Source organism: Saccostrea echinata, unplaced genomic scaffold (assembly GCF_033153115.1).
Source record: "Saccostrea echinata isolate AGI-Se365-2 ecotype Australia unplaced genomic scaffold, CSIRO_AGI_Sech_v1 ptg000030l, whole genome shotgun sequence".
NCBI lineage: Eukaryota > Metazoa > Mollusca > Bivalvia > Ostreida > Ostreidae > Saccostrea > Saccostrea echinata.
This window is the reverse complement of record NW_026889779.1, coordinates 7,487,178-7,509,132: the sequence shown is the minus strand read 5'-3', so window position 1 is coordinate 7,509,132 and position 21,955 is coordinate 7,487,178. Positions and strand designations below refer to the sequence as shown.

Here is a 21,955-nt window from a genome sequence, read left to right as displayed (position 1 = left end):
GGGGGGGGGGGGGGGGGGGATTTTGTGAGCTCATTCGCGGTACCTCTAGATATATATTCTTGTAACTGTGTGTATATCTTGTATCATGTTGTAGTGATTTAAAGCTGAGGATAGGAGAAAGCAGACAAGAGATAGAACAGAGCTTTAAAACTGTACAGGTGTTATCTACACAGACAGTCACCAGGGACAGTGGGACTTATCTGTTGTGTATAGCAGCATTAGACAGAACCATAGTGTGTCTGGAAGTACCCATAGATACATCGAAGTAGGCAGTTAATGATATACATTTGTATCTAGTGAAATATTTATTTCTATCTTTCTGTTTCTGTTCCGATTAATATAAGAATCACCACTACCAGGTTGGGGGGAAACGTAAATTCCGCTATAATAGTGGTATATCACTATTATAGTGAGATTCCGCTATATTTTCAGCCGTAGTTACCCTCAATTTCATCAAATAACATATTTGCTGATTAAAGCCCAAGTTTTGATGGGTATAAAAATGGACAATAATTTGAATCCTTGCATGTTATGAATTTTATTTAATTTTCTGCCAATGCGTTTAATAATACGAACACACTTTTTAAAGCGGAAGTTACATTTTTAACATAGCAACCAGTGATTGCGGTAGTATTGAACAAAGACTGACTCTTAATATCTCTTACACGTGTGCACAAATTAGTGCTTGTAATAACTTTGAACCCACGTTGAAATACGTTTGTCGAATTTACAGAAAAAAAGATGATTTTTGCCTGCATGGTAATGGGTATGGAGGCCCATTGTGACAAACGAAAAAAGCTCATTCCATGTTCACTTTATTCTGATGAAACCGATTTGTATTGTTTAATTTCAATAAATCGTGAACAATGATGTAAGATGTCATTTCTGCAGGTAATTACAAACACATTGTTTGACATTCTTTTTGAGAATGTTAAACAAAATTAACAATATGAACTACAAAGGGTCTCGGTTTTAAGGGTGTCTTCCACCTATTCCCACTTTTTAAAAAAAAATCACAAGTCCACATATTTTCGCTAGCAAAAATGATACAGTTTATTCAGAATATAACTTTGGGCAGACAGCCCATCAGTTACAAAAATAACTTATAATCTACACATATTTTACAATAAGTAAGACTCTCACAGAGTCTAAAAGGGGGGTGAGACCCCTGATCAAGTGTTTCTCAGTCCCACAGTTCCATTCACTTGTATAGAAGACTATAATATATGCTATAATATAAAGCAGAAGAAAGAATACTTTAAAACAATTTAATTGTTTTACAATATATGTAGCAATGCTGTTGTATTATATATGAACATTTGAAAATTAACCTTGAACAAATAGACATTGGGTCAACCTGACAGATCATCGTAACGTAATATAAGAGCATGATGGATAAATTTCCCTAAGCCAACTAGGGTACGTATCTGATGTGAACCGAATAAATGAAGTAATTTAAATGTACTTGGAGATTTGTAATAATATTCATTTATGTATTTTTTCCTTAAATTTAGATATCTATGGCACTGAAGAATGAAATTAAATTCGTCTTCAATTTGATGAGTATCGTAAACATCGCATAATCTTGCCTTGTGTTGATAGTTCATTTGTGTTTATAACAATTATGTTAATTACATCTCAACTTAGGTGTTTTTTTTTACAATTCAATACACTTTAAGACAGAAAATACATTTAATAAATCGATGAAAATGCAATGATTTATTTCACTTAATTTTGTACAGAAAATAAATGAATAGATTTTAAGAAAAAATATGATGTAATTCACTCAATTTTTTACTCCTTGAATACGTACAATCTAAGACAGAAAATTAAGTAAATTGATTCAATTTCTTTTTCAATTTGCTTAAGCTTAAAATACTGTATGAAATATGAAGATAACAAACAGTAATCAATCTCAAAAGTCCATTGAAACAATAGAAAAATTAAACAGAGCAAACACGGACCCCTAAAAACATCAGAGGTGGGATCAGGTGCCATAGAGGAGTGAGCACCCCCTACCAACCGGTCAAATCCGCCGTGTGCTCCTTGTCATGATCGTGAAAAAAACGTAGACAATTCAATGTGTAAATAATGGCTTATGTGTACTTAAAAAAGCAGGCTTGATATTTTAGCGGCTGTGGCGCAGACAACGATGCACTAATTCATGACAACCATTAACAAATGAATTTCGCAAAATCCATGATCGACAGGGGATGCCTACTCCTCCATAGCACCTGATCCTACCTTTTCGCTCTGCGAAAAATTTTATTGTTCAAATGGCCCTTTTCATTATCTTCATATTTCTGTTTCTCCTTGTATTTCGTTCATTTATACCAGAATAATCTACTACTGGTAATTAGGATTTCATTGTGTCTTTTTTAGTGCATAGCGTAGTTAAATATAAAATTTTATGCAATTTACACAATCAATAAATTGTGCAGAATTTATAAGACGTGACATCTACAGGTAATTTTTACAACTTTTTCCCTTTTTTTGCTAAGACTAATTATTTTATTTCATGGTTTCATCATCAAGAAAGGAAACATTATACATGTACCCAAGATTACATGTAAAAGTGACATATATTGCTTACGATTTAGACGACACAAATCGATTCCATTAAAGTGAACTTGTGCTGAGCTTTTTTTTCATTTGTCATAACGGGCCTCCATACCAGTAACTATGAAGGCAAAAATCACCTTTTCTTCTGTAAATTCGACAAACCTATTCCAAAGTGGGTTCAAAGTAATTACAAGCACTAATTTGTGCACATGTGTGAGAGATATTAAGAGTCAGTCTTTGTTCAATACTACCGCAATCACTGGTTGCTATGTTAAAAATGTAACTTCCGCTTTAAAAAGTGTGTTCATATTATAAAACGCATCAGCAGAAAATTAAATAAAATTCATAACATGCAAGGATTCAAATTATTGTCCATTTTTATACCCATCATAACTTGCGCTTTAATCAGCAAATATGTTATTTGATGAAATTGAGGGTAACTACGGCTGAAAATATAGCGAAATCTCACTATAATAGTGATATACCACTATTATAGCGGAATTTACGTTTCCCCCCAACCTGACTTCTGTATCGATAAGAAAGACCCTTCAAAATTCAACAAAGTCAAATACAGTAAAATCCAGTTACAGCAAACACACTTTATAATGAATTCACACATATAGCAAAGTAATTTTCATTTCCTGTGGTTTTAAAACTTAATATAAACTTAATGGATATAATTAATAATGTAATAATAAAAGTTGTTGTCCTTCCAAAACAGGGTTGCAAATAACATTTTAAACCTTTTTAAACCATGTGGGCCCCCAACTTCACAAGTTTTACTTACCCACATTGATATTTTGGAGCCAACAATTTTCTGTTCACTAAGTAAAAAATTCTTTTCTTATTATAATCTCAAAGAAAAATACTTTATTGTCCAAAGTATTTCTTTTCAATTTTCCCTGTGGGTTTCGACACCACTTGTATGAAATTCCATGTTTTCATTCACTTCAAGGCATGTATTTTGAATTATATGTTTCTATCTTAAAATTACAGAAAGCGTACTTTACAGACTTTCAAAGTTCATAAAATAAAATATTTTAACCCACTGTAAGCAGCAAAAAAATCAGAAAATATCTTTAACATTCTTATTGCAGGAAGAAAATTAATGAATATAAAGCTGATAATTGTGAATAATACTCAGATGTGCATCTTATTAGAATATGGACGAAAATCTGCTACTGTTGATACATAGAAGGAAAATTAAAATAAATGTTGAAGGAATTTTCATACTTTTAAGGAAGCGTATCAACGACACGATTCTCGGTCTTGAAAATGTTTTATAGGAAGAAAACAGTGAAAATGAAGGTGCATTTAATAGTAGAACCAAACAATGATCTGGTTCCGGAAAATGTCCGATAAAATTCTTACTAGCCATGTGGGTGATAACATCCTGAAGAGTTGGTCGCCAACAGGCAAAATTACTCGCATTTGTGAGTGGTTATTTGCAACCCTGAAAAAGGACTACAATACTTGGACCATAGGCCTCTGTTTCTAACAGAAATCTAAAAGAAATTCTGGGTTGTAATGAAAATATGTGTTATAAAAAAGATTTCTTTTATTTTGAAACATGTAAATTTTTCTGTATAATTTAATGTTTTAGTCTAATTGCTAAAACTGTAATAATGAATGATAGAAGCATGTCCTGGATATCAATACTTCATCAAGGAATCTATTGTTTATTGTATGTAGCCTTGACCTTTAAATGGGGGTCATCCATTTATCACATATACCCCAAATGTTTTGCTCGAGCTCAGATTTTTAAAATAATGTCCCCTTCTGGGGAGGGGGTGGTTACCCCTCCTTCCCAATAATTTTGCCAGTATATAACTTAACTATAGAAAATGAGGGTAATTTACAGGTGTGCTATTCAATATTGTTTTTGCCAGTATATATATTAAAAATCTAAGCTCATTTATGGTCCTACCCCCGTAAGAAACGTCAGATGATCTTTTTCCCTTGTAAGAATTTGTTAGGTCCTCATCCCCTCCCTATGCAAACACACACACACAACTGAAATTGCGCCTTACGAATCTGGATGCACAAAACTGATGCCAGTGAAGACTGTTCTATCTTTTAAAGCCTCATCGTTGAATTAAGTTTTCAATTCAAGCTGTAAAGCCATCCAAATTGTTTCTCCTTTTTAAATGCTTGTACCATAGACACCTCCCCCCAATCTTATTAATTTTCTGTACACATAACTATATATAGTGAAATTTGTTTTGTTTACATATAAGAATATATTGTGTTTTAATAAAAAAGTAGATTCAGATCTTGGATACACTAATGAATTAATAAACATGATGTAAAGATTTTAAGCAAGGTTTGCCAATGATTCACGAATTCCAATTCCAATAGGGTGAATTGTCCTAGGGGTGAACTGTCTAGCATTCTCACGCATGCACAACCTGAAGTAAGCCCATGGCTTCCGGTTTAACCTCACTTATATATTTTCTGCATGGACATCAGGGTCCACACAATAATTGCTTTTATAATAAGTTGAAATTGGTCATCCGGGGCAATTTGCTATAAGTGTGTTTTCTATATTCCACTTCAGCATGTAAAATTACATGTACTTGTAAAGAAATTTTTTCAATGTACCTTGTGCATTGTGTTGACCTAATTTCACATTTTTGCTAGGTGCACAGAGGTCACTGTTTTCCTGACCTTGACCCTGGCAGGTTATCCAGTGGAGGCCTACTTTATCAGTAAGACAGGTCAGTACTGTTACCGTCTATTTCCTTTGCATCCTTTCATTAGTCCTGATCTTGATACTACCATATTTATCACAACACTATTGATATAAAATGTTGATTTAAGTGTATATATTTTTAATGTCAAAGAGCAAGTAAAAGTTTAAGCATAGCCATACTTCAAAGGGTGACGAAGCTTTGGAATCCCTGATATCTTTAGTCACAGCTAAACAGATGAGAGTCTTAAAATACTTTTGAATGAAATGTCAGTCCATAACAGATTAAATTTTTACCTCCAAATTAGTATATGAACCTAATTACATCTTGCTAGACAAACACAATACAATTGTTTCATAATATATGTTACATTTTGAATCTTCAATTTGACAAATACAAGAAAAGGATACAAACAAGTGTTTTTATCAATTTGATGCATGTATCCATAAGATTCATTATGTACAATTACCAATTAAAACAAGATGTGTTTGTGAAACACTGATGCCCCCATATGGAGGCTTATGGCGAAGGTTAAAGTTTCTCAAATGCAAGTCAAAATCCAGGCCAAAAGAAAAAAAATGTTAAATTTGAAAGCCCTAGCTGCAGCTGTTCAAAAGTTATGGCGAAGATTAAAGTTTTTTAAAAGTAAGTAAAACATCAAGGTCAAGGTCAAAGTTGTTGGTATCCAAAGGAAGGTCTTGTCACAAGGATTACATATGTAAAGTATGAAAGCCCTAGCACCAACCATTCAGTTATGGCCAAGGTTAAAGTTTTTTGAAAGTAGGTCAAACTCCTATGTCAAGGTCAAAGGGTCAAAGTGGTTGGTATCCAAAGGAAGGTGATGTCACAAGGATTACATATGTGAAGTATGAAAGCCCTAGCATCAACCATTCAAAAGTTATGGCCAAGGTTAAAGTTTTTTGAAAGTAGGTCAAGGTCAAAGTGGTTGGTATCCAAAGGAAGGTCTTGTCACAAGGATTACATATGTGAAGTATGAAAGCCCTAGCTCTAACCATTCAAAAGTTATGGCCAAGGGTAAAGTTTTTCAAAAGTAGGTCAAACTCCTAGGTCAAGGTCAAAGGGCCAAAGAGGTTGATATCCAGAGGAAGATCTTGTCACAAGGAATACACGTGTGACGTTTGAAACCCCAAGCAACAACTGTTCAAGAGTTATGGCCAAGGTTAAAGTTTTTGAAAAGTAGGTCAAACTCCAAGGTCAAGGTCAAAAGGTCAAAGTTGTTGGTATCCAAAGGAAGGCCTTGTCACAAAGAATACACATGTGAAGTTCGAAACCCCAAGCACCAACTGTTCAGAAGTTATGGCCAAGGTTAAAGTCTCATAAAATTTTGCGAAAGTGGGTCAAACTCCAAGGTCAAGGTCAAAAAGTCAAATATGATGGTACCCAAAGAAAGGTCTTGTCACAAGGAATACACATGTGAAATATGAAAGTCATAGCTCCAACCAATCAAAAGTTATGGGCAAGGTTAAAGTTGACAACAGACAGACAGACAAACAGATAAACAGACAGACAGGACAAAAACAATATACCCCCGGGATCTTTTGATCCAGGGGCATAATAATATTAAATACGAGACGAAATATCAAACATTAATGAAAATTAGCGAAATTTCTAAATTACCTCATTTTTGTTACCTTGAATTTCACAATGTCAAAAGCCCACATTACATATTCTAAATTATCTCCAATATTTCAACTACAAATGAAAGTTGCTTCTTGAAATTTGTAGAACCCTGTCACTTATTTTTGCTTATAGACACTCCTCATTTGAAGGTTTATGTTTTTTTTGAGCTCATTCAGTATCTGTGGTCTAGGATTGTAGACCATGTTCCCAAAGATCCCCTACAGAAAAAGGTCCAAAGATTGAGATTGGCAAATGCAGAGGTCAAACTCTTTCCATGGGGTATTGCATTATTAAAAATTTTGTACATTGATAACTTAATATCATATTTCAAAGTTCAATATATGCTGGAAATGCTGATATTGCCAGCATCAATTTCTGAAAACATCCATCTGACACTCTTCTCAGGAGTTTGCTAAATTATCTTAAGAGTCTCAAGTTCACCAATTAAAACTTCAGTTCTTGAAATCTTTAGTACAATGTCTTTATCGCATGTTGCTCGTCCCTGTCCTTTAACCTTGTTACTAGCCTTTTGATAAGCATCTTAAAAAGCTTCCATTCTTTTGGAATATTTCCTTCAACTTCTGAATGAATGTTGGTGACATGTATTGGAAAAAACAGCTTCATAATTCATCAGTATGATGATAAGTCAAGTCTATTTTGAAAAATATTCTAATTATGTCACAATTAATCATTGTTATACCATGATTTCCTTGACTTTTTCACATCGAACAAAAATGCAGGATTTGATGTTTAAAATGATAGATAGTTTGTAATAGAAATATGATAGGTAAGAAAAATAATTATATTTAAAAATGTAACATACATTATGAAACACCCTGTAAAGTGTTTTATCCAAGTGCTTAACACACAGCATCGAATTCTTAGCTTAGACTGACAAAGCAACCTACTGCACAAAATGGAACCATGTGCTTCTCAGAACAACTTAATCAGGATTTCATTTGATATGGAAGTTATGTATTAAAACCAGATTGAGATTTTAATCTAAGAGAGGCATTGTTCCTCTAATAAAATGTTCACATCACGTCCCATTATCTTACAGTTGGATTTCTCGTAACTTTCACCCAACACAATGCCCTGTCTGAGGCCTATATCGAACATCTCTGTCACTACAACTTTGACGGAAAACTGTTGGGAGTACTTCCCTGTCTGGGCCCTGGACCAAGATCCTTCTGCCACACCCACCTCCCAGGAGACCCTGAGGGAGGGAGTGGAGGACTGTACCTGTACATGAGGGATGGACACAATGGAATTGTGGGAATTAACTTGAATGACTATCATCATTGACAAGTGCTTTCTTAGGACTACAGTCTTGTAGATGGTACTCTAACAATGCTTCTGACATTTGTCATTAATGTTTTCACTTTATAAACATAGAAATCAGAGGCCTGCAATGAAGTTTAGCTGTTTTTGTACAGATTTTAGCATGTAATTTATGTGTTAAGGAGCTCTAGTGTATATACAATTATACATATATCATATTTCGTGTAGAAATCTCAAAATATTGTCCCAAAACTCACTACCTGTGATAATTTTTTTTTCTACCAGTTTACATTATTTTTATAACACAATTTTAGGCCAATAGCTCAAATGAGCTTTCCTGATCAAAGCTTGTCTGTTATCTGTCACACAGTTGGTCTGTTAACTTTTCACATTCTTGACTTCTCCAGAATAAGATACATCTTCCAGTAGAACTTGACCCAAAGCATCCTTTTGTATAGGGGGTTCAAATTTGTTCAATTTAAGGCCATGCTTCTTTTAAAGGGGAGGTAATTAAGAATAGTAAAAATCTGTTGTAATCTAATTGAAACTTCTCATTTTAGAATCGCTGGGCCATTAAAATGACTTGCAGGAATGTTTCCTTATCAAGTGTAGATTTATATTTTTCAAATCAGAGCACCAAGAATATTGCTGGGCTCCTGTAGAAATAAATGTCTTATACTTAATTCTTACGTACAATCTGATGATAAACAGGAGGACTACATATAGATAGATAGATAGATAGATAGATAGAGAATTTTGGTAACATGACCCAAAGAGCTGTATCACATTGAGTTGACAGGTGCAGATTATCAATACCAGATCAAATGAGATGCGAGGTAACTATTATAATGATAAATTTATTATATACCCCTCTACTATTAGCTAGTATGATAAAACTTTTGGGATCAATTATTCGTACAAAACATTTTTTCAAGGAACTTTTTGAGAAAACGTCATGTGTTCTACTCATCAGTTTCAGAGGGGGGTGATGATATGGAAAGTCAGATCACACCTCAGGACAGTAAAATTGAGTGATACACAGTTGGATCACACCTCAGGACAGTAAAATTGAGTGATACACAGTTGGATCACACCCCAGGACAGTAAAATTGAGTGATACACAGTTGGGTATATAATAAAATGAGTAGTATTTATTTTGTTTATTTCGTTGTCACCTTGGTTAGTTTGGAGCCATAAAAGGGGATCAAAAATTTACATGCGATTATTATGGATGATATAGGAAAATAATCATTGAAACTCCTCCACTCAAGAGGAGCAGGGCTACAATAAATCAAATTGATCTATTGCAGCATTCCCTTGTGGTGAATTCATGACATGGCCTCAGAGGCTACAGCAAGACAAAAATAGAGTATAAAAGTTTTACAAAGAAATATAATTTTAAAGACTTTTCAAAAACAGATTGGTTAAAGTTAACCATATTAATATGAATTAAAGCTTTCCCATGTTTATTCAAATTTTTTGACTTTGGTGAGCGTTATCGCCCACGAGGCTTTAAATAATTATCATGTCATTGTTATTTATTGAAGAACTAATAAATATTTTTTTTAAAAAGATGAAAAAGTTTTTACGTTTTATTTTCGTTGGCATTAACAGTTTTTACAGCACAAGATAAAATCCCCAATAAACAATGTTTACAAGAAGAAAAAGCACTGGAAACAGCAATCGTGAAAATCTATCAATGTTATTAACATCCTCAATGGAAAGAAAATTCAGTTTAAATTTGTTCTTTCTTGGATCATATGCTGTTTGTGTAGTTTGCAGACGATTTCTTTTCAAACTTGATGACCGTTTTCGTCTAACAAGGGATTCGGGGATATAACCACGTGACATACAGGCTCTTGGAATGGAGGGGATGTCTCCTGCTTCTAGCTCTATCTTTGTTTCTTTCATATTTCGGAGAGAAATAACTGGCGACATATCGGAATTGTCTACATTCCTCTTTTGCGCTTCATTGTCCTGTAGTGAAACACAATGATCATTATCAATTTTAACCATCTTTCACTTAAGTATTGAACCCCCCCCCCCCCCCCCACGAAAAAATGTTAAAAATTATCTTTTGAAAATTATATGCCATTATTTTTAACTAAAAAAATTCTAAACTTGTTAGAGGACATATAAACTGAAGAGTACATGTTTAAGAACACTATCAATTTTAACCATCGTTCACTTTAGAATCCCCCCCCCCCCCAAAAAAAATGATGTAGTAAATGTCTTTCTGTAATTTCTGATTTAAAGTTGAAAATTATTACATGACTTCTGAAATATATACAAAATTTTAACCGGATTCGGGAAAAAGTCTAAACTTGTAAGGGAACATAACCGAAGTACAAGTACGAGGGGTGATCAAAAAGTTCGCGAACTATTTCTATATTTACAAAACGACAATTCAGATCAGAATGAAATTTGGCACACATATAGTCATACACATGTTCTATAAATAACAGATGTTAAATAATGTTTTGCTCCGTGTTTGTGACGTCACAATGTGAAAATGACGTCAATATGTAGGTCACTTGTGACAAAAAATGGTTGACTCAGTCGTACTCGAGCAACGAACGCCTGTAAAGTTTAACGTATATCTTGGAAATTCCTTTGCAGTAGAATATGATAATTTGTACAAGGTTAATGAAGACAAAAGACTTACCAAAAATTCAGTCATCAATTGGATTGATTGTTTAAGTGAAGACAGGGAGATGGTTAAAAATGATGTTTATTCTGTTGCCTAGCGAAAGCAAGCCGGGGAAAAGATGTGTCCGTAGTTGAGCAATTTGTTATAAAATATCGTCAAGTTACAATTAGAACAATGGTTGAATATCTTAACAATAATATAATTATTATATTCCTAACATATCGTTAACTTTAGAATTTAAACATATGAGATATGATAAAAAGAAGGCGCCAATACTTTATCCACATTGGATAAACGACGATCCCGAGACAGAGGACTCGGGTTGTGATGGGTCACCATACTAATTGTGGGAAGGGATATCCTTATCCACCCATCCTATTGCCGAGATTTGGCCATTTCTGACAGATGGGCCGTTCTTGTTATAAAAAATAGTTTGCATGGTAAGAAATACAAGACTCGGAAAAATCTTTTAGCTTCTCTGAACAGACTGCTACGGGGCATGTCACGTGACTGCCTGGATCACGTGATTCGCGCATGGGCAGAACAATGGCAGATGTGCATTAAAATCGGAGAGGACTACTTTAAAAAATAATAAACACTGAAACCTCATTTTATTTCTTTTAAGGAAGTATTTCAATTAGTTCGCGAACTTTTTGATCACCCCTCGTATAGAATAAGTATAACAACACTTATTTGGGATTTACTTTCGCATCGTCTTTTCGTGATCTTGTCCGACGAGCGCTTTCTTCCTTGATTCGCCTTTTCTTTTTCGCCCTCTTTCCCCAGTATGTATAGTTGACAGCTGCATATTCCAATAGTGCCGCGAACACAAACACAAAACACATCACTAAGTAAATGTCAATGGCTTTCACATAGGAAATCCTTGGCAAAGACGACCGCACACCATTACTGATCGTTGTCATGGTAAGAACTGTGGTGATTCCTGTTAAAGACAAGAGGGCGATAGTTATACCTTCTCTCTGGTCGTCCACTGCATTTTTTTTTTCAGACCAAATCTGTAGCTATGTTTGTATCAGACACTTAGTATCGGTTTTGAAAGGGGGATAAAACAAAACAAAATGACAAAGTACCTGAAAAAAGAAAGAAATTGTCCGAACATGGACATTCTATTTCTGCGGGGAGGGAGGTGTAATAGTTCCAATTCCCTTTCACGACCACAATTTATTAATACATTAACAGATTACCATGACTTAACTATGCTACAACAAAAGGGGGAACCAGCCATTCAATGAACATTTTCAATAGCAGAAGACTGTTTGGAATAAAAGTGGGGAGAGGCGCAGCCCCCCCCCCCCCCATACTACGTGCCTGTAAAATACATGTAGTGAGTTTGAAGAGATAAACTGAAATTAAGTCGATGACAATCTGTAGCTAATTGGTCTTTGAAAAATTAGTATGGTCGTCCATCCAAAGTTTTCCCAGACCAATGAGCTACAGAGATACATGTACCTAGAGCTACTCTTGCTGAAGTGGCTTCATGGTTGATCCAGAACGAGACCCAAGACAACATAACGATGAGGATTGAGGGGAGATACGTCTGGAAGATGAAGTAACCCACGTTCCGATGAAGTTTAAAACTCAGGGATAGACGGGGATACTTTCCTAAAGATAAAAAAGTAAAAACTTTATATATTCCCAAATACATGTATTTTCCGTCTGACCGACATTCCTGGTGCACATATTTGAAGTCTGAAGTAATTGCCCGTACTAGTACTTTATATAGTCTCCATTTCTACTCCGTTTATCTCATTAATATGCCCATTTTTTGTAGGTACTTTGAATAATAAGTTTTCTGGCACCTGTCAGTAGACTTTCGATCTTCTCTACAGTTCTGAAGTCTACAATGGAGAACTGAGGAAGTTCAATTTCCTCAATGCCGTGTACAGAATGAAGTCCGCTTCTCCAGTGAAGATACAGGTCAGCCATATCGTAACCGTCTGTAAAAATCAAGGTTTAGACGAATTATCTTTTTATTCACCTGTGATTTTAAAATGTAAACATTTATTTATTTTACTTAGCATTTCATCGTGTTAAAATTCAATTACGCGTGTTAGCGCTATACATATACAGTACATGTGAAGTGGGACGCCTTGCCGTGATTATCGCTTAAAATGTACATTTTTAACCACTTGAATAAAATATTTTCTCTTTTTAGGTCACCTGAGTCACTCAGGTGACCTATTGCTATCTGTTTTCGTCCGTCGTCGTGCGTCGTGTGTTAACATTTGAACATTTTCAGCTTCTTCTCTGAAACCGCTGAACCAATTTCAGCCAATTTTTGCATATGGCATCTATGTGTGAAGGGGAACAAAATTTTTGAATTTCATGGTCCCTGCCCCCCTGGGGCCTGAGGGGTGGGGCTAAAACCATCAAATTAATGCAATCTTTAAAAATCTTCTTCTTTACTCCTGGACATCAAGCAGTCAAACTGTTGACATGATTGTTATAAGCATTGAGCCTTCTACCAAAATTGTGAAATTCATGGCCCCAGGGTCAGGGATTCTGGTGCTAGGGTGGGGCTATATAGATCATATAGTGAAAGTGCATTATTTCTTTGAAAATCTTCTTCTCTACTCCTGGGTATTATTGAAACAAATTGAATACATAGTTATGATAAGCAAGGGTGACTCTACCAAAATTGTGAAATTCATGGCCCCAGGGTCAGGGGTTCTGGTGCTAGGGTGGGGCTATATAGATCGTATAGTGAAAGTGTATTATTTCTTTGAAAATCTTCTTCTGTACTCCTGGGTATTTAAACAAATTAGATACAGAGTTATGATCAGCAAGGGTGACTCTACCAAAATTGTGAAATTCATGGCCCAAGGGTCAGGGGTTCTGGTGCCCGGGGGGGGATATAGATCATATAGTGAAAGTGCATTATTTCTTTGAAAATCTTCTTCTCTACTCCTGGGTATTATTGAAACAAATTGAATACATAGTTATGATAAGCAAGGGTGACTCTACCAAAATTGTGAAATTCATGGCCCCAGGGTCAGGGGTTCTGGTGCTAGGGTGGGGCTATATAGATCGTATAGTGAAAGTGTATTATTTCTTTGAAAATCTTCTTCTCTACTCCTGGGTATTATTTAAACAAATTAAATACATAGTTATGATAAGCAAGAGTAACTCTACCAAAATTATGAATTTCATGGCCCCTGGGTCAGGGGTTCTGATGTTAGGGCAGGGCTCTATTTAATATATAGTGAAAATGCATTAATGTTTTAAAAATCTTCTTCTCTGCTTCTGGGTATTATTTAAACAAACTAAGTACATTGTTATGATAAGCAAGGACACCTCTTCCAAAATTGTGAAATTCATGGCCCCAGGGACAGGGGTTCTTGTGCTAGGGTGGGGCTATATAGCTCCTACAGTGAAGGTGAATTATTTCTTTGAAAATCTTCTTCTCTGCCCCCGGGTACTATTTAAACAAACTAAGTACATTGTTATGATATGCAAGGATGCCTCTTCTAAAATTGATAATTTCATGGCCCCAGGGTCAAGGGTTATGGTCAAAAGGTGGGGGGGGGGGGGGGCTCTATTGATTTTATAGTGAAAAATCAAAATTTCTTTGAAAATATTCTTTTCTGCTTCTGGTTAAAAAGCAAAGAAGCTAAGTATATAGTTATGATGAGCAAGAGTGCTTCTTCCAGAGTAGTGAATTGCATGACCCCTGGGTCAGATGTGCTGGTATAAGGGTGGGGCTGTTGATAATGTAGTGAAAATGCATTAATTCTATTAAATAATCCTGTCTGTTCCTTAATGTTAAGCAGTTAAACAAAGTGATTACTTATGATGAGCAAACTTGAAACTTCTGGTCCCAGGGTGAGAGGCTCTGGTGTTTCTCGGTGGTGAAGGGGTGGGGGGGGCTCTATTGATAATATAGTGAATCTGTAGTGAAAATGCATTATTTCTTTAAAAATCTTCTCTGCACTTGGGCATATCAGAGGCAAAAAGTGTAAAAGTTGTAATAAGGAAGGGTATTTTTACCAGATTTTTGAACATCTGGACCATTTGGTCAAGTGTTCTGGTCCTAGCCAGGGCTCAATTAATTTGCATTCTACTGAGAGGAGTTATTCCCCTTTGCCGTTTACTTTTGATAATTAATCATTGTAAATAATGTACTTGAAAAATTAATAGAATAAGAGAATTATGCAAGAATTTTTATTGTATAATACAAAAAGTATTTTCATAGTTTTAATGATCATGTGGACTTGTAAGTAATAGATAAATAAAAATGAGACAAAAATAACTTGTCTTATTAAATGTTCATCAAAGAGCAAGAGAGGCCAATGTAAGAGATTACAACAAGGAATTAAAATAGTACAAAAGCACTGATAGATTGTTAATATACTGCATGGTGATAGTGATAAATGGGGAACAGATTAGAACCTAATTTATGAACTGTTAATGAATAGTAGACTAATTATTTTGTTGATCCTGATCACCCTATTTTTCTTGCTTTTGGGCAACAAAGCTTCACCTTTCATTTCATTTTAATACTCTATGGATCCTCTAAATTGTTGTATTGTACTCAGGTGACCGTTAAGGCCCTTGGGCCTCTTGTCTTTTTTAAAGTTAAATCTTATTTTCGAGTTTGTCATTATGATTTCATTTTATCAATGTGACCTTGCCACTTTTGCTTTGGTTTTGGCCCAAGCCTGGAGGACGAGGCCGATACTATCCCGATATTATGTATGGCATAATATTTAACTTGAAAGTAAGTGCTGAAATTAAACAAGAAACTATATTCTGCTGGTCGGATCCGTCAGAATGAAAACCACTCGAACACCCTCCTCCTGTTATCGCCAGAAACTTCACTTACCTACTTAACCTATGGATATTAACGTTCCAACAAAACAAGATAATTTCCGATACGATAAGTTTTAAAAAAAATAATCGTATTTCTTTCAGTTTGCATTGCTTTTCAAGCTGCATTATAACAATCCGTATTTACTTACAACTTTCAATTTCAACAGTGCAATTTTGCTCATCCAGTGGATAGTTACGCAAGTCCATCATACAGGCAAGGGTTGTGGTAAACCTAGGATAAGACGAACAATTATTCTCATTGATTACTTTTTTGTTTTATTCGTTCTGATGTTTTGCCCCCCTGTAAATGATTTTATGGTGAAAGTATCAGATTAATAAAACTATCATTTTAAAGAGGGGATGAACGTGAGGTCCAACAGGTTTAATCTCATTGTAAGATTCATCTACTTGCCACAAAATAATAGAGCAATATTGCAAGAGAGGTCGTTTGTCTGTCAAACACCGCCGTCCAAATGCAATCACATTTCAGCTAACAGCACTGTATTTACACTTGCCAGTCGGGATTAGAGCTTGATATGAGTGCCTTATTTGAACCATAAAGGAGATCAATCACTGAGAATGACCACTCTCCATCGACTCATCCTCTCACTGTTAGCTGATTAAAACTCTTACAATATCTTTTAGGGCTCTTTATATAATGAAAAGCGATAGTTGCATGATCAGGGTCAAGTACATTGATTTATTCGAGATCATATAGAAAGTTAGCAAAATCCTAAGTAACCTAAAAGGGCTGGGTGGTCATAGCCATTTTAGACTATTTAATCCTCCGGAAAAAAAGAGTTCTGTATAAGGAATTGTGTTAATATATTATAGCTTGAACATGTTTTTTAATTATTTTCTAAGTAATAGACTATAGTTAGAAAAATTATGTTTCATTTTTTAGGTGGATCTGTTGTGTAATTTGTTGACAACCTAACCTCCTTTAACATAAGCTGTAAAATGTTATATAACCTTGCGTGTCGAAAACGGACCGTCGGAAATGTACCCACCTCATCCCATAAATAACTGATCCATTACCGTACAGGCGGATCATTTTGTTTTTCTCTGTCACATCATGGAGAAAAGAGTTCTTGTCATTGGCGAAAAAGGTATCTGGAACCCATATTTTGTCGGCGAAGTCCCCAGTTAGAGTAATACAGGCAGACGACTGGTTATCGTGAGTCAATCTCTCGTCTGTCCAGTACTGGTTCAAGTAAATGGTTATCGTATAGTCCTAAAGGAAGTTACAAACATCAACGATTATACAGTATACTGTTTATCAAAACTTAACAGACTGACAAACACGCATGGAGGAATGGGAAGGGGCTTCCGTTTTTCGAATTTGGTCGTTCATCCCAATTTTGCAGCCAGTTGCGACAATTTGAAAAAAAAAAGACTTTTTGTTCCTAAAAACAAGTTACTAGATGGCATTTCTCTTGATCAGATTTAATAGAAGGGTGCTTTATAAATTCCTGAAAGAGGATGCATGGGTGAACAAGGCGTGCAGAATGCCTATAGCTTCAGATATTAAATAAATCATATTCAATTTGTGAATTCAGTATTTAAAGTAAAGTTCTCATTATTGAGATTTATGAAATTACTATCAACAAAACTTGTCTTAGGAAAAAAAGATCTCGGAAAAAATTATTCTCTTGTTAAAAAAATAAAATGGTATTCGTGGGAGATAAATGCATCATATCTCTAGCAATAATGGGAATTAGATTCCCAGACTTAAGGATGTTGGTGACAGTTATTTAAGAAATTTCAGGTGCAAAAATGAAAAAAAATCTGACAACTTCAAAGGTCCTTCAAGACCAAATCATTGCGTGTAAAATGAAGGGTACGAGTAAAAAAAATCTACATTGTACAGTATAAAACTCTATATCTATATCTTTGTATTTCTAATCTCAGCAGGAGTCATCAATTGATACAATTATATGTTATATATCGTTAATCAGCGCAAGATCTGAATCATATTACAGATATGATCGGATATATTCCTAGTGGCGATAAATCAGAGAAGACATTTTCGTTTTTGCAAACAAAAGAGTGGCCTGAACCTACAGATATAAATGTACAAGCAAATGGAGCCTAAAAATCTCATTTGATTAGAGAAGGATTTGCGCGGAGGAATACATCAATCTTGGCATAGGTGTCACATGGAATTATCTGCTACACTAAAATCTTGTATTGTGATCCATGATAATTGAATCAATTACCAGCGAGAAAAATCGACAGAAGCCTTGTTTTTTGTGACAATGAACCCATACTTTGTTGCTGGACAATTTTGAAGCTAACGGAGTGAAATTAATATGATGAGCGTTCGAGTAGAAATCGGGAATTTTTGCTTACTTCCTTTCATGATTCGCACTAACAGAAGAAACGGGTGTTGATCGTCAAATAAAACAATGCAATAAGTACGTATTATGGATTGATATGTGCGAGAAATGGTGCAAGAAATCGCATCAAGGGACGAACCCTACAAAAAGAGAGAAATACCGCGATTTCTTACATACATTTTGCCCAGTTTCTTCTTTCAGGTAAAAAAACAAACCAAATATAACATAGAGATAAAAAATCGAAAATAAGGGGGGGGGGGGAAGCAAAACATAGTAAATTAAAAAATGGTTATCCCCCACACCAATCGTTGCATACAGGATGGAATTCTGGTTGTTATCAATATTTGTATTAAGTAATGACTAAACAAAAGTGAAATTATATGCATATGGATCTCTTGTAATCAAAATTATATACAGGTCTTGAAAATGTGTATGCATAAGATTAGACGAATCGATGTACAGCTTATACTCTCGTACAAAATCTTTTGTACTAATATGTAATCGGTTTTACAATATTTTGATGTGCGTACTGCTTTAAAACTACTCACCATATTGACCTCTGATATGGTATCAAAGCTGGCCACCACAAGCTCAATTCCAACATCTACTGCATTATCTGAAAGTGGATTTGTTAGATGTATTTTGAAGGTATGGAATCATTTGAAAGTGTTAACGATCATAAATTTTATGTTAGTCACTGTATACTAATTAGTAAAATACATTGGAGAGAATGTGAATGAAATATAGTATAAATCTTTCTTAACTTATTGATAATATTGAAACTTGACACTTTTTACCGCCAAAGCTGGGCCTCAGTCTGATGTCATAGTTACTAAGGAGGCGGTCAATTATAGAGGATGCGTCAGCAGGTGAATGGGAGAAACTTTTTGCGCTAAAAGCAAAAGCAATTTACGAAAATATAAACAAATTCTATTTAAAAATTGTGATTTGAGGAATTAACAGATAAAAGTCGTTGAGTTAGCTCAAGATAGCCTTTTTAAAAAAATATTCCATTTCCATAGTTTTTATTTAAATAAAAAATCAGGGTTTTTTCATATTTCAAGAAATAAAGTATTTTGTAAGGTCTTACCTCGCAAAAAAGAGTGCCATGAGTGATAGAAATGAGTGCCAGTCCATTACAATATTCTTTATCAAGCTTTTCCTCCAGTTTTCGCCATGACTGACTTCAATAGGCACATAGGAATCAATTTCTATGCAAACACGGCATTGATTCTAATACAGGGTTCCCAGAGCTGCCCAGAGTTCTATGTTTTATTGTTATTTTCCCCAAGAATAAATGTTTTTTATGTTTTACAGGAAACTCAGAGATTTCACAACATACAAATTTATTTAAATTAAGGTAGTCCGATCTTCAGGTTCTGAAAATCAGCAGTTAAGTATAATTGAAAAGGCTCACAAAAATATCTCTGAATTCACAAAGTGATATATACACATATGTATTTACCCAAGATATTTCTTCAAAGTTCATCTTTGAAGTTAATCATATAATAAAGGGGAAAATGTCAAATCTCGTATATATATTTCAGGAAATGCAACATAAATGCACCAGCTATGCATCTTCTAATCGAAAATTGATCAACAAATATATTTTAGGATAAAATAGTAAAGATATCCAGGCAATTGGAGATAATTGTTTGTTTGTTTGTTTGTTTTTTTTACTTATACGGTATTTTGTTCTTATATTTACTTTTATTGAACAGTTTTTTATATCATTGCAAGACATCAGAGTTCACTTGTAATTCCTTCTCATGCCAATAAGCGTTCGTATCTAAGTCTAAATTTGCTCTTTTATGGGTTAAAAATGTCAACTTTTTACAATACTGTTTCTAAGACTTCAAGGAGCCTTAATTAAATCATATTGATGCGCATGAAGGGAAAATTGTTGCAAGGATTTCAATTTCAAACTTCCTTTTCAGACTTTTTTAATTAAACAATTTTTAAGAGTTATCCTTCCTGACTGAGGGGCGGATATTCTTAAACTCAAAACTTGTGGGCATTTCAAATTGATTTGCACAACAGACAGATATTGATATGTATTAATTTCTGTATATTATTTGACAAAAATAACAAACTAAACTAAAACTAAAACAACAAAAGTAAAAATTATGAAAATAATCTAAATAGTAAGCGAATTATCTAGATGAAAATGAAAGGAAAAGTTGGAAAGCAAGGTGACCAAATTGTCATCATACATGCGAGTGAATAATTACCAGTTACCAACTTGTAAAATGAAATAAGAAGGCTGTAGATACATGAAATGTACGTAGCAGATCTGTATACATACATATACGTTTGTTTGCACATGTGGCATTGTAGCAACCACTAATTACTTAAAATCACCAATGATGTAATAAGGCAACAGTGGATGAATTTGGTATATCTCTACAACTTTTATCATTGATGGGCGAATTTGTACTGCACGAGTGGTTAATATCGATATCAATCAATGACATAATCATAAGTGGTTAGCCAGATTGTTGACTAAATGACAATCATAAATGGTTAGCCAGGTTGTTGACAAATTGACAATCATAAATGGTTAGCCAGGTGGTTGACTACAGTTACATAAAATACAGATTACAAATTCACTCAATATCATTAGTGGATTTTTTAAAAGTGGTTACCACATGGCATGCATGATGAAAATGTCGAATGCAGAAACATTTACACATGTATCTGGAATTTCTGTATCAGACAACTATGCAAATATGTCAAGTATAGATTGTTACTTTGTTACTCATATCTAATTCATAAAGACTTTTTTTTTAAATACGACACAAACATTTTTACATAGAGTTGGCAACCGTTATTGCTGAGCTATGTAAAATTGGACAGATCTTTCTACGATCTTCAATGTTCGCAAAGCCATATCGTCATGATCTCCGTGTTGTCTCCTCAAAATGTTGACTAAACCTAAAACAGTCTCACGACGATCACAGAGAGATTGTCCATTGATCTCCTGGATTTCCCAATGATCTCTCAGAGGTCATTTAAAGAAGGAAAACGTTTATAACACATATAAGGATCTCCCATTGGTCGTTTTTGGTTTGTCAATGATCTTGAGAGACTTACTTTTCGGAACTTTCGAAGATCGCCAAGGGGTCGGACAAGTTGTACATCGCTCCAACGTTTCTCATTCTTCTCCGTGTGTGTAAAGGGGCCCTAATACCGAGCACTTAGATAAACCTTTACTTGATGCCGATGAGCTTTTTACGTTCGGAGAAAATGTCAATTTAGGACATATCTGACTGTTGCAAAAACATATAAATCCAAGTACATGTACTTTTATTTATACAAAATGAAATTTCAGTCACAAACTTTCGAATTTGAATTACATGTACATTAGACTCCTAAAATAATATGTTAAAGAATTTTAAAGGAAGATTGTAACAATAAATAGATGAAGACAACAAACCTAACTATGATGACAGTGTATATGAAATATGTTCCACGATATTGTACAATATTTCAAGGTTTATAAGTTTATTGTGACATGACCCGGCGAGTTTTTCTTTGAAGTCAGCCGTACAATAACTGCAATACAGAACACTTTTAGTAGGCGTTTCTTATGCAAATGAGCAGAAACTGTACTGTATCTGCAAAATATCAACGATACAGTATGATTTATTTTCAGCGATGACGGAAAACTGAATCCGTATCTTAAATGATATAGACATAAGAATCAATCAAATCGTAAGATAGCGCTGTTAGTATTTATTCAAAATTTGAGATTAAGAATAGAATTTTACAACGTAAAGTTACCAGTGGCGGATTCAAAGATTTTAGAAAGGAGAGAGTGTGGGCAGTACACAAATGGTTTTCTTCGGGAAAAAAAAATGTCATCACTGGAAAATCGGGGGTTTCGTGGGGGGGGGGGGGGGGGTGGGGGTGTTAGATTCATAATCAGGCCTGACACTATATGTGCGTGATCGTTTCGTGTT

General features: G+C 34.7%; 2 protein-coding genes across 2 annotated transcripts in view; one reads left to right on the top strand and one right to left on the bottom strand.

Moving 5' to 3' along the window:
• Window positions 1–9,717, top strand: part of LOC133196158 (uncharacterized) — a 77,810-nt gene extending 68,093 nt beyond the window's left edge. Inside the window, exons 15-17 of the mRNA XM_061332088.1 lie at window positions 95–265; window positions 5,203–5,279; window positions 7,954–9,717. Of these exons, the coding sequence (XP_061188072.1) occupies window positions 95–265; window positions 5,203–5,279; window positions 7,954–8,198 (493 nt within the window). The 3' untranslated portion in view covers window positions 8,199–9,717. The remainder of the gene's footprint in view (window positions 1–94; window positions 266–5,202; window positions 5,280–7,953) is intronic.
• A 74-nt stretch (window positions 9,718–9,791) lies between these two features.
• On the bottom strand, window positions 9,792–20,406 carry LOC133196157 (gamma-aminobutyric acid receptor subunit beta-like). Its single transcript, XM_061332087.1, has 9 exons — window positions 20,236–20,406; window positions 18,782–18,885; window positions 18,542–18,600; window positions 16,665–16,888; window positions 15,804–15,886; window positions 12,645–12,782; window positions 12,295–12,447; window positions 11,529–11,767; window positions 9,792–10,151 (listed from the first exon to the last, which is right to left on the bottom strand). Exons 1-9 carry the CDS (start codon window positions 20,316–20,318, stop codon window positions 9,792–9,794), a joined length of 1,443 nt encoding a protein of 480 aa, XP_061188071.1. The 5' UTR covers window positions 20,319–20,406.
• Between the last annotated feature and the right edge of the window lie 1,549 nt (window positions 20,407–21,955).

Coding starts and splice junctions, on each gene's coding strand:
- LOC133196157 (XM_061332087.1), bottom strand. CDS start 20,318: ATGTGCAAACAAACGTATATGTATGTATACAGATCTGCTACGTACATT. Junction 16,889..18,541: donor CCATATCAGAGGTCAATATG/GTGAGTAGTTTT, acceptor AACTTCCTTTAG/GACTATACGATAACCATTTA. Junction 10,152..11,528: donor CACGAAAAGACGATGCGAAA/GTAAATCCCAAA, acceptor GTTTCACTACAG/GACAATGAAGCGCAAAAGAG.